The 12,965-nt window shown below is 43.2% G+C and overlaps 1 protein-coding gene across 1 annotated transcript in view; it reads left to right on the top strand.

Annotated features, from left to right (window-relative positions):
* The window catches only part of LOC118619596 (phosphatidylcholine translocator ABCB4), a 205,226-nt gene that overhangs the window by 67,237 nt on the left and 125,024 nt on the right, over nt 1–12,965 (top strand). The window contains exons 22-25 of the mRNA XM_036246272.1: nt 1,625–1,781; nt 2,832–3,029; nt 9,343–9,549; nt 12,568–12,714. Of these exons, the coding sequence (XP_036102165.1) occupies nt 1,625–1,781; nt 2,832–3,029; nt 9,343–9,549; nt 12,568–12,714 (709 nt within the window). The remainder of the gene's footprint in view (nt 1–1,624; nt 1,782–2,831; nt 3,030–9,342; nt 9,550–12,567; nt 12,715–12,965) is intronic.

Raw genomic sequence — 12,965 nt, 5'->3', positions numbered from 1 at the left:
GCGTTTAGATTCAGAAAATCTGTCTCCCAAGTGAAACAAAGAGGTGAACTGTCTAATCAGAGGGCAGGCCATTTTGAAGAGATCCCCCAGGTCTAAATGAGAGCAAGCCCAAGATTAACCCTCTGTGTGATTTATTTAGAGCTATTTAAAATAAGATCCTTTGTGCTACATTAACACAGGTGGTGACTCTGGAGTCTGGAGGAGAGGAAGTGATGGACTCAGTATTAATCTGGGAGGGTTCCCAAGTTTTAGGTCAGTTTCAGGTACACGGTTGAAAAAGGCATGTTGGTAAAAGTGTCCAGAGGAAGGAGCTGGAATGTTGAGAGTGATCAGAGAAGCAAATTTTCTGCACTGTACCTGTGATGTAGCAGAAATCCCAGTCTAGCTTTCCCTTGTCATTTCTGAAATTCTCCAGCTCTTACCTTCTACTGCTCTTCTCTTCCACAACATTCCAGTACTTGAAGGACTGTCTTAAGCAAAAGGATATAGATTTTTCTTCAATTTGAAGAACTTTTTAACAGACTTCTTCCAACTTGCTACTTCCTGAAACACAGGATAGAAGTCAATGTAGAGGCAGTGCCTAGACACAAACATTGAACACTGGACTTGATATCCTGTACGGTCCTTCCAAACTTGAAGCTGTTATCATAGATGAATCTTGATGATTCTTGGGATACATCTTGGGAACAGCATAATATCTGGGTCTGTAAAGAACTCTTTCTTTTTTTTCTTCAGATAGAATGGGAGGGAGAGAGGGGGAAGAGAGAGAGAAACATCGATATGAGAGAGACACATTAAGTAGTTGCCACCCACACGACCCCAACCAGGGCCAGGGACAAATTGCAACTGAGGTACATGCTCTTAGCGGGAACCAAACCCCAGACTCTTAGGTCCATGGGCCAACACTCTAACACCTGAGCCAAACTGGCCAGGGCAGGAATTCTTTCTTTACTCTACAGCTCATAGGTGTTCTAAGACTCTGATGTAATTCCAGCATCACTGCCTATATCCATTATTGACTGCCATATGATGCTGTATAACGAGCAACCATTACAGTGGCAGACGATGATAATCATTTATTTTCTCCGAGTCTGTGGGTCAGCTGGGCAGTTCTGCTGATCTAGGTTGGGCATCACGGATCTCAGCCAGGCTCACTCATGCCTGCAGTGAGCTGTGAGCTAGTTGGCCAGGACCCACATGCTTCCCTCCATCTGTGTCTGTTCACCAGCCGGCAGCTGGGCTGGTGGTAGTGGCAGCATTTAGAGGGAAGGAGGGCGGGGGGGGAGAAGCATACAAGGCCCCCTGCGTCATAGGCTTGGAACTGGCAACAGTCACTTCCACCACATCCTGTTGACCAAAGCAAGTCACAAGCCCAACCCAGATTCAAAGGGTAGGAAAACAGATTCTACTGTTTAAATGGAGAAGTTGCAGAGTCACATTGCAAGAAGGTGAGGATACAGGGAGAGATGGAAAATGGGACCATTTAGTCGACCTGTTATACTTACATGAATTTACAAAGAAAAGTGGTCTTTTTAACTTCTGTTTTGTAATTGTTTGATGCAGTGCCAGCTTTCAAGCTTTGGGTTATAATTCTTTGCACACATTTTGTCTTTGTTTTTCGTAGGGTGTTTTCAGCTATTGTCTTTGGTGCCATGGCCGTGGGGCAGGTCAGTTCATTTGCTCCTGATTATGCCAAAGCCAAAGTGTCAGCAGCCCACATCATCATGATCATTGAAAAGACCCCTCTGATCGACATTGAGAGCACAGAAGGGCTAAAGCTTGTGAGTTTGATGTTTTGATTATATGATCTCCTCTTAACTGATGAATGAAAGTATTCTAAGAGGAACCCTGGCCAGTGTGGCTCAGTTGGTTGGCGTGTCATTCCCTACACCAAAAGGTTGTGGGTTTGATTCCCAGTCAGGACACACACCTAGGTTTGGGGTTCGATCCCCAGTCGGGGTGCATGACAGACAACCAGTCCACATTTCTGTCTCACATTGATTTTCTCTCTCTCTCTCTCTCTCTCTCTCTCTCTCTCTCTCTCTCTCTGCCTCCCTCCCTCTCTTTCTAAAATCAGTAAGTATGTCTTCGAGCAAGGATTAAAAAATAAGTACAGTCCTCCCTCGCCACTTTGCACTTCAACTTTCGAGGCTTCACTCTATCGCAGTTTTTTCAAATATAATCATTAAAAAGTTGATTAAGACAGTGAAAATGATACAGTGCGTGCTCAGTTGTCTGAGTCAATTATACACTTCTGTACTACAATTAAAATTAAAATTACTGTACGTATGGACTGTAGGCCTATGTATTCAAGCACCCCAGGACTTTTTCAACGCCAGGTGCAACCGCTAGAGCCTGGAACAGATTAACCGCGATAAACAAGGGATGACTGTATTCTAAGAGGAAATTTAATAAAGTTTGTGCCTTTTAAAATTTGCTGATGATAAAATTAAACTTTTTAGATCATGGGTTCATTTTAATAAATGTTAATAATATGTGTTAACAGCCATTACTTTTGTAACTTTTGACAAAGTTACAGGGAAATAAGAATACTGTCCATTTTATAAACAAATCCTGATAATCAAGTTTTATTATATGTAGACTATTCCTGGGGAACAGATTGAGTTACCACATTTGTATTGTATTAACAATACAGGATATAAAAACACTGACTCTTTGAAATTTTTTTTATTAAATTCTAGCAGTTACAAATTAAACCCAACTATAATGCAAGTTCACTTCCGTTGACACCTGTCACTAGAAGGTGTTGGCTATGTAATGGATTTCCAGGATTACAGCTGTCAGATTTATTGGTATTGTTCTGATTTTAGAATACGTTGGAAGGAAATGTGACATTTAATGAAGTCGTGTTCAACTACCCGACCCGGCCGGACGTGCCCGTGCTGCAGGGGCTGAGCCTGGAGGTGAAGAAGGGCCAGACGCTGGCCCTGGTGGGCAGCAGCGGCTGTGGGAAGAGCACGGTGGTCCAGCTCCTGGAGCGGTTCTACGACCCCTTGGCCGGAAGAGTGGTGAGCACACTTTCATATCCAGCTCACTTGAAGTTCTTCATCATCTGAAAGCCTGGATGTATTTAATTCTTCACTATAAGTCGTGGTTTTTCAAACCTTTAAGCAACAGTCCCACTTAAATTCTGACATTCCAGATATGGTCTCCAAGTTGGCATCTGCCCCAGCCAGTATCTCCAGCCTCTCTCTCAACACTGCCCCTCTCCCTTTCCTCAGTTAGGTTTCAGCTTACATGAGAAGATCCAGCAAAAATTTAACTAGCCTTAACGATAGAGGGAGGGCTGCTAGGAGAGAAAAGGTGGGAGCCAAGGAAGGGGAGTGTCTCAAGGAAGGGGACATTGTCAACAATGACAGTGTCTGTGGAGAGGTAGGGTAAGATGAAGACTGAAAAAGCATGATAGGATTTGGCGATTAATGAGCTACTTCCGGCAGTCTGTGGTATTCTCAGTGAAGGGGTGGTGCTAGAAAGCAGTTGAGCATAGCTGAGGCATGGTTGGGAGGGGGAACAGAGACTGGGTGTAGACTATCAAGAAGATCAAAGATGAAGGAAGGGCATAGGGACAGCAGCTTGAGTGGGGTGTTGGAATCCAGGGAAAATGGTGAGGGGGGGAATCGAGCCTTTTTATGGCTGAAGCTGAGATAAAGCTGTTGATGGAGAAAGGACATTGAAAATGTTTATAAGGAAAAAAAAAGATCAACAAATTTTGTAAGTGGATAAAGAATATGGAGGGATTACTTTTTGTTTTCTAAACTATAAGAATAAGTGAATAGTCACATTTATTTATTCAACATTTAACAAACCTTACTGAGTACCTGTCAGGAACTGTCTTAGGTACTGGGGATAAGATGGGAGTCTTGAAGGGAGTAGTAAAATTTTAAATTGTTATAACACAGAAAAGGAAAAGGATCAGATTAGGAAGCAATGGAATTTACAGGAAGAAATTTTTATTATGTAGGTATTTCATTACTGGATGCATTCAGAGATAATATTTAAAATATTTAACATCTGGCACGGCACAGGCACTGACCGACCAGAACAGACACCTGTTCCATGCAGTCAGATTGATGCCTGTCGGCTGAATAGGGGCCCTGCTTGCATGAATGACTGACGTGAAAATAGCATTTTCAACCTGTAGTCCAGGCTCTTCTCACTTCCCTGCAGTGTTCACGTTGACTCCATTGTGTGTTTTATTGTATTCAAAGATAGTTACACCTTTACTCAGTGTGTTCACAGCTACATAAGCTTCGTTTCTCATTTTTACTACCTTGTTTTATATTTTTGTGAATTCTGATTTCATGCTTCAACTTTGCAGCTAAAGGTTGAACAAAGGACTCTAAATGAAGACCTCACTGACAAATGGGGCGATCAGAGGAGGAAATGTTAGTTCTCGGACACTGATTATGGCCCGTAATTGATGTGTTATTAAGCAGTGTGTTCATTGTTGAGCTCTAATGAGTTGTAGGGTATGGTATCTGCCCACAACTGAAGAGATGGGGCATATACTTTCATGAGGTAGATTAAAGAAGGAGATAGGTTTGAACTGGTTGTTAAGTGGTAAGTGGAGCTGGTTGCATAAGGGTGTGAGGGTGACCAGTCAAGACACCATTTGATGCAAGAGATCATGTGAGCTGTGGTTGATAAGTGATTTGTTCCCAATAGCCATATAGGCCAGTTTGACTAAAACAGTGGATTTAACTAGAGTTGTGGTTTTCATACTTTTTTTTTTATTATAACCCATTTAGTAAGGAAAAGAAAAATTCTCATAGCCTCACTGCTGCACTTATAGTCACTTTAGTGGAAAAAGCACTCAATAACAGAGTTGAGTTGAAAACAACAATAATGGTAAACAGTATAATAATTAAACAAGAAGAAATGAATATTCTATACATACAGAAACAAAACGGAGGCATAATTAAAAACATGGACCATATCAATGATGATTCAGTGTAGGAAACAAAAACTAGATATTTCAAGTAAATCAGTATTTAATAAAGGGAATCAGATGCTTACAAAATCATTGGAAGGGCTGGAAGAGTGGAAGTAAAAAGTGAAAGAAAATAAATGCTCTAGGACAGTTAAATCACAGCACTGCATCTGGGATCCTGTGGCCAGGAAGTTACACAAATTAAGCCAATGTCACAACTACTCCAAACTTGAAGACATGAGATCAGAGTGTGGCTTTTGTAAAAACTTATGTCTGCTGGAACCCGTGTGTTAGCTTACCGCTGCTGCTAACGAGAATTGGTCTCTGCCTTCCAGATTTTACACAGGGCGCCTCACTGGTAGAACCTGTTACTTACAGAATGAGAAGAGAGTCTGGGAAACCATTTTAAGCCTTTCAGCCCCTTGATTTATGGAAAGGCAGACACAGAATAATATGGCAATGAATGCTCAGTGCATAGGAAAATAACCATCTCAAGACAACACTGATAATGCACCGGAAGCAGGGTGTCCTCATCTATTGTCTATTATCTGCTCCTGTGTATTTGCATAGAACTTTGAAATACTGCCAAGTAGTGCATAGGAGCCAGACCTAGTGGAAGTGTCACCAATAAACACTAGTAAATGTGCCAAGGTTTGTTTATGCATATCAATTAGTAACCCTTAATAACTCTGTAGGTTACTAGTGATTAGATCCCATTACCATGTAAAAATGAGTATGTGGATTTGAACATCATTTCATTGTAAGAACTGAAGAAAGGACTTGACCTTGAGCTCAGGAAATTCTCATGACCATCCGTGGGCATTGAATCATATTTTGAGAAATGACCTGAGCAGTGGTTCTCAAACTGGTGTACTGTATAGCAGAATGGTTTAGAGAGCTCATGAAGAACACCGCCTCCCTGGCTCATTCAAGTAGGTTAGGGCCTGGCTTGTTACTTTTTACAATTTTCCCAGGTGATTCTGGTGCCAATTATAGTTTGAGAACCACTAAACTGACACATTTAAAAGGTTTAGGTTAAATTGTCGAGAGGGTTGAAAAATGAACCTATGGAATTGTGCAGAGGGGAGGTTCCAAGTTTTGTGGAACCTGAAGGTTATATGATTTTATGGACTCTACTTAAAAGAATACAAAATTAGGTACAAAAGGGAATATTTGCTTTTGCAGAAACTTCCGTCTGCTGGAACCTGTGTTAGCTTACCGCTGCTGCTAACAAGAATTGGCCTCTGCCTTCCAGATTTTGAAAACAAGGATTCTAGTTCTTTCTTTAGCAAGTTATCATAAATACAAGTGCTTCCCTGGAAAAGCTTCCTGACTACAGCCTGGCCTTCCTCCCACCCAGAACTCTGCTCAAGACCCAGCATTTACCTGCAGTTGAGGCCTTTGAAGCTTAAGTTCATTAGCTTCACTGTGTAAATTGACTCTAGTTTGAGTCTTCCCCTGACCTTTTCTTTCTCCCCTCTCTGGTCCATCTCACACACCACCGTCTGCATCCTCTGTCCCTCGTAGGATACAGTTAGAAGCCTGTTGTCATTGTGTGGGTATTATCCAGTGAGTGGCTGGGCTAAGATAGGGGCATTCCTCTGTGTGTGTGTGTGTATGCATATATGTAGGTAGGTAGGTAGGTAGGTAGGTAGATAGATAGATAGATAGATAGATAGACAGACAGACAGACAGACTACCTCCTGCACGCCCCCACCAGGGATTTCGCCTGAAACCCAGGCATGTGCCCTGACTGGGAATCGAACCAGGACCTCTCAGTCCATAGGACAATTCTCAGTCCACTGAGCCACACTGGCCAGGCAGGGGCATTCCTCTTTTGAGGCTGGACAGAAAATATCTTTCAATTATTAGACACTTGTGTTACAAAACCCAACCTGTAGTAGTATGTACATCCAATCCTAGCTCCCCCAATTACTAACTGTGTGACCTTGCACAGGTCATGTAACTTTGCTCATTTCCTGGCCTATGAAATGGGGATTAAAATTACCCTTGCTTCACAAAGATTGGTGTGACGATCAAACAAGAATTCATAAGACTGCTCATCACAGGACCTATAATATAGTCAGTATTTTATCTGTAATTATTATTTCAGAGTAAATACAGATAGCAGAATAATACATATTTAAGATTTAATTATTTGTGCTAATGAAAGAAAGCTGTAGATTTTACAATCTAGAATAGAGATAGCTTGTCATTTTAATTTGGCCTTACATCATTATTACCACTGTGTTTAATTTCCTAGTTAACTTTTCACTGAGGCCCTTATCTTTTGAACAGTGCTTGCTGATTTCCCAGAGTTCCTTGGTCTTCCCTCAGGCCACCAGCAGAGACCCCAGGCAAAGAAGTTCTGCATTTGTTCATTTTACATTTGGGCTTCTAAACACGATTTCTCTAAAAAAGGATTCTTCAGCTAACACACATTTTAAATAGTTTGCAACTCTGCTGTATCGTGTGGGGATGAGGAGGCCCAAGAGTGTTATTGTATTCAGTGTGTTGGAGAAACTAATTTAAACTTGCTGGGATCATTCACATTTGTCTGATTGTAATAGGCAGTGTCTGTTTTCCTAACATGCAACTGAGAAAAAAAATTAAAAAACACATAACCACTCCTTCTTTCCTCAGATTTCCATTTCTCAAGCACAGTGTTCCATTTAACAAGGTCTGCTATTTCACCACACATTTGTATGGTTTTTCCTGCCTCTCTCCACCCTCTCCACCTTCACTTCACACTGGAAGGAAGCCTGGGGCATAGATGCTTGGAATAGTCTCCATGGCAACTGGGCTTGGTACCAATAAGGTCACAGCTGTTTTCCATTCTGCATCTGCAAGCTTTGCAAACAGAAGCTGTCTTCCTGCAGCAGAGCTTGTACCCTAGCCCTGGCCAGCTGTCTCCCAGAGGCGCCCAGCCAGGCACATAGGATACAGGGAGTATGTACGGCTCTCGGTATATACTCATCACTGCTATTAGAAAAGCTTGAAGCCGAATCGCTCATGTCTTCTTCTGAGAGGATGAATAGCTCTCCCTTGAATGCCAGAATTCTCCTGCAAAGTAGATCTTTTGAGCAGATATACTCACATCAGAGTGGAAGGATTTTTATCAGCAAGGCTCTAAGGGACACCACTCTGGGCTTCTGCGGCATAATTCAAGGAGCCAAGTGACTAGAGAAAGGCCAACCTCCCTTTCCTACTCCTTTGGCTCAACATTGTAGATGTCCATCCATTCTTTCCTCCATCAACCATCTACCCATCCTCTGTAGTTCCAGGTACAGCACACACACAGAGATACAAATTGCTGGCAGTCCTTCGGGTGCCTGCTCTGTCCAGCAACTACGCTAACTGAGGTGCATACATGATCTTGTTTAGTCCTTAATTCCATGAGTTTAGGAATGATTACAATTTCCATTTTACCCACAAGGAAACTCTCAAGAAATTAAATCACTTTTCCAGCATCAACAACTACTGAGTATAGCAGTCACCCTCCTCCCACACTCACTTCTGTTCCATCCAACTGCTGCAGCCCATTCCTCAAACACCTGCTCCTAACCAACTCAGGCAGAGCAGAGCCTGACCTGCAAACCTATTATGTAGTCATAGTAGTTATTTATTTCCAATCTGATCTCAGCTATATTTCCTATGAAAAATTGTTACAAAAGAACAAGGATGCCAGGAAACATTCCAGAAACATAATGTGTTGTGTTAGTTTCCTGTGGCTGCTGTATCAATTCAGCAAATTTGGTGGTGTAAAAGCAACATACATTCATCATCTTACAAATTCTGGAGGTCAGATGTCCAAAATGGGTCTCATGGGGCTAAGATCGAGTTGGTCAGCAGGGCTGGGTTCCTTCTGGAGGCTCTAAGTGAGAATCTGTTGCTGACCTTCTCTAGCTCCTGGCTCCTTTCTCCTTCAAAGCCAGCAGTGACTGATTGAGTCTGTCCTATTGGACCCCTCTGACACTCACTCTCCTGCCTCGTCTTCATATGTAAGGACCCTATGGTTGCATTGGGCCCACCTGGATAATACAGGGTAATCTCTTCATATTGAGATCAGCTGATGAGCAGCCTTCTACAATCCCCCTTTGACATGTAACATGACATTCACAGGTTTCATGGGTTAGAACATAAGTGTCTAGGGAGTGTGTGGGGAGCATTATTTTACTACCACATGCATATATCAAATTCTAGGGTTAAACGGAAGACACATGACAGTTCCTCAAAGTATATAATTATGACCTTATTATCCTTGATAATCCAAAACAACAAAAATGTAGTCTCATGGTAATTAGGCAATTTTAATGTGAAGTAATGATATTAATTTTGCTAAATTCAGAGTGTGCTGGTCATGAAGTTGATCTGTGAACTATGGTTTTCAGCTCATTGACAGCAAAGAAATAAAGCAGCTGAATGTCCAGTGGCTCCGAGCACAGCTGGGCATTGTGTCCCAGGAGCCCATCCTGTTTGACTGCAGCATCGGTGAGAACATTGCCTACGGAGACAACAGCCGGGTCGTGTCACAGGAAGAGATTGTGCGGGCCGCCCAGGAGGCCAACATACACAACTTCATTGAGACGTTGCCTGACGTAAGTCTCCCTGCAAAGTAGGAGTCCAGGAGCCTGTGGCAGCCTCCCAGACCTATAGTTTGATTTCCAGAGGGCTGGCTTCCCCAAGGTGAAGAAAAATATGCAACCATAACACACACACACGTGCACGCACACACACAGACACCTGTATACAAGCATCTGGCCATACTTGTTATCCTCATTTGATGTTACATTTACCAAATCACCCAACTGACTTTCCCTGTGAACAAGCCTGACAGTGCCTATGTCTGGGAGACCTTTCCCTTCAAGTCGTTAAGTGTGGGGCCTGCAGAACCAGGCATGACCCTCCCTCCCCATGCCTCTCCCAGCCTTCCCTCTCCCTCTTTGCAGCACTTCCCCAAGCCTCAAACCTCCCTGTTGAGTCAGGCCAGGGAATAGGACTCATGCCAGAAAGAAGACTCTCTGAATGGGCTGAACCATTGGGGCGACAGTGATGTTGTGTCATCCCTGCACATTTCACGAGCCCCAAGCTCTACTTATAGGGTTGCTTATTGCAACTTCCCCTGGGCTGTTGTTCCATGGCTGTCTTCTGAATTCCTCCTGGGAACTTAGATAAACAGAACTTCTCACCCTCTTTAAGCCCCATAAGTCCTGCATTTTAAAAGCGTATTTTGACGTAATTCATCTAACCCTCCTCTCTCAGTTATCACCAGTTACGTTCTTATTTTATTTATTTTTTTAAATCCTCACCCGAGGACATTTTTCCATTTTTTTGTTCAGATAGAGTAGGAGGGAGAGAGAGGAAGAAAGAAAGAGAGAAACACATCGAGTGGCTGCCACCCGCACAACCCAACCAGGGCCGGAGACAAACTGCAGCCGAGATATGTGCCCTTAGGGGGAATTGAACGCAGGTCTCTCTGGACCACAGGCTGATGCTCTAACCACTGAGCCAAAACAGCCAGGGCACCAGTTACATTCTTTATCATAAGGAAGTACCCCCTAAGAAGGAAAACTCAGTAGCCTCAAACTAGCAGGGAAGGCAGTCTCCTCATGGGGAAGGATGGCAATACCAGGTGGCCCTCTTTCCCGAGTTTTTCTTCTCCTGAGGCTCTTCTTTGGATACTTGCTGCCACATCATCGGCCCCAGGAGGGGACATTGTCCCCCTCCCAGCCTTTCACCTTCCAGCCCAACTGTGAATAATTGGCCCTTTCCAAGGCTAGTATATTTTATCCTCACCTAAGGACATTTTTGCATTTATTTTCAGATAGAGCTGGAAGGAGAGAGGGAGGAAGAGAGAGAGAGTAACATCGATGTGAGAGAGACACATCGAGTGGTTGCCACCTACACAACCCCAACCGGGGCTGGAGATAAACTGCACCCGAGGTACATGCCCTTAGTGGGAACCGAACCTGGGACTCTCTGGTCTGCAGGCCAACACCCGACACTCTAACCGCTGAGCCAAACCGGCCAGGGCAAGGCTAGCATATTTTAAAATATAGTTTCAGTCCCCCTTACTAATGACAAGAACAGTGTTCTCAACGTATGGGCATGGACCAACACCTCAGCATCCCTTGGGAACTTGTAAGAAACGCGGATTTTCAGACCCTACCCCAGACCTGCTGAATCAGAAACTTTGGAGGTGTAGTTCGGCATCCATGTTTTAGTAGTCCACATGATACTGACGCAGCTCAAGTTTGGGAACCACTGGGCAAGGGGTTGAAAAAGACAAACACAGAGAGTAACTATTACCTTGTTTATTAATATCCCTTGCCCCTCTGTCATTTGTCTGTCACCGGCACCCCATCTTTGTGGTCTAGTTACCTTCTTCCCGGTATCCATCTGTCACACAGAGCACGCCTGTAGACCTTTGACTCTTTTTCTCAGACAAGGAAGGAGAAGGCAGATCCTTAAGTCCTGTTTTCTGTCTAAGGAGCCACTTCTTCTCCTGAGTGATTTGTACTAGGATTTACCTCACCCTGCAGAAGGCTGGTCCTTCCTTCAGGGTGACAGCACTGCCTTTACCTGCCTCAGTGGGCTCATTACTTTATCAGTGCAGCCTGGTCACCCCACACTCACATGGGGCACCATGCTCCTGCCTCCCAGGCAGATCTAGCCCTGGGGTAGAGCCAGCCCCCAGCATCTGCTGGACCTCACCTGAAGTCTTCTTCTTCCAGCTGCAAGTGGAGTCCTTGGGGTCTCAGCGCCACAGAACTAGGGTTGCCAGTTACTGCAAATAAAAATTGGGAACGCTCTGTGGAACATGAACTTTATAAATTCTGGGTGTCAGAATCAGAGCCTACAGTCTGACTGAAATTTTAGCCTGGCAAGGGCCTGTCAATAATAAGATGGTATGTTTTCTAGGTTACACATGCTGTCACATCCCATTTGGGCTCTCCCTCCATCCCCTCCTAACTCCTGTCCTTATCATCATACTGAATAGTGACAGTTATCTAATGTGGACAACAAGTATGTGAAAATTTTGGGGAGAACTCTAGAAACAAAAATAAAAGGAGACTTCAGCTTTCAAAATTAGATATCAAAATAGAATTCCTAAGCATCCATTAGAATTGTTGAAACATTGGAGATAGTTTTATAAAAACAGATACCAAAAGGCTAACGTCCCATGAATGTCTTCCCTTCCTTACTTTTAAATAATGTGGAGAGTGTCACCTGCTGGTTATAAATAAAATGAGCTTCAATTATTTTATGCATAGCCTGTTCCAATCAAATTTCCCTCCTCCTACCAATCTGTGTCCCAAATATAATGAAATCAGGAGACTGGAAGAGAATAACATTGTGACAGTATTCTTCCTCCTAAACATGCTGGCTTGTTTATACTACAACGTAACTTTTAAGACACAATTTGTCTATTTTCAGGAAGAGAGATCAAACCTGCTCTTTAGAACTATGTCTGTGTTGAATTCTCTATGAACCCGTTCCTATTCTGAATCTAAATGTTATTTGTATATAGGGAAGTGGTTATCCTATTTTTTGTAAGCAAACTCTTTTCTAGAATCTTAGTTCTACTTTTCACAATAACTCAACCCTGTTTACAGAAATACAACACCAGAGTAGGAGACAAAGGAACTCAGCTCTCTGGTGGCCAGAAACAGCGCATCGCCATAGCACGTGCCCTCGTTAGACAGCCTCGTATTTTGCTTCTGGATGAAGCTACATCAGCTCTGGATACAGAAAGTGAAAAGGTAAGAATTAAATTGGATTTCTTCACACTTGAATCAGTTGTACTTAAGATATAATTTATGCTTCTAACTTCCACAGTAGAGAACAAAATTCAGCCACCTATGCTGCTGTTACTGATACCACCTTTCTGTACCTGTTATTAAAGAGAACTAAGATAAGACCTGGCAGATGAGTCTCATAGCACCCTGCTCTGCAAAACAGCCCTGCATCGCTTTGTATTGCCCTCAGAAGCTGCATTCAGGAGGCATGCTTC

The sequence above is a fragment of the Molossus molossus genome, unplaced genomic scaffold (genome assembly GCF_014108415.1).
Source record: "Molossus molossus isolate mMolMol1 unplaced genomic scaffold, mMolMol1.p scaffold_m16_p_7, whole genome shotgun sequence".
NCBI classification, from domain to species: Eukaryota; Metazoa; Chordata; class Mammalia; order Chiroptera; family Molossidae; genus Molossus; species Molossus molossus.
Note: the sequence above shows the minus strand (reverse complement) of the source record. Positions and strands in the feature narration are given on the sequence as shown.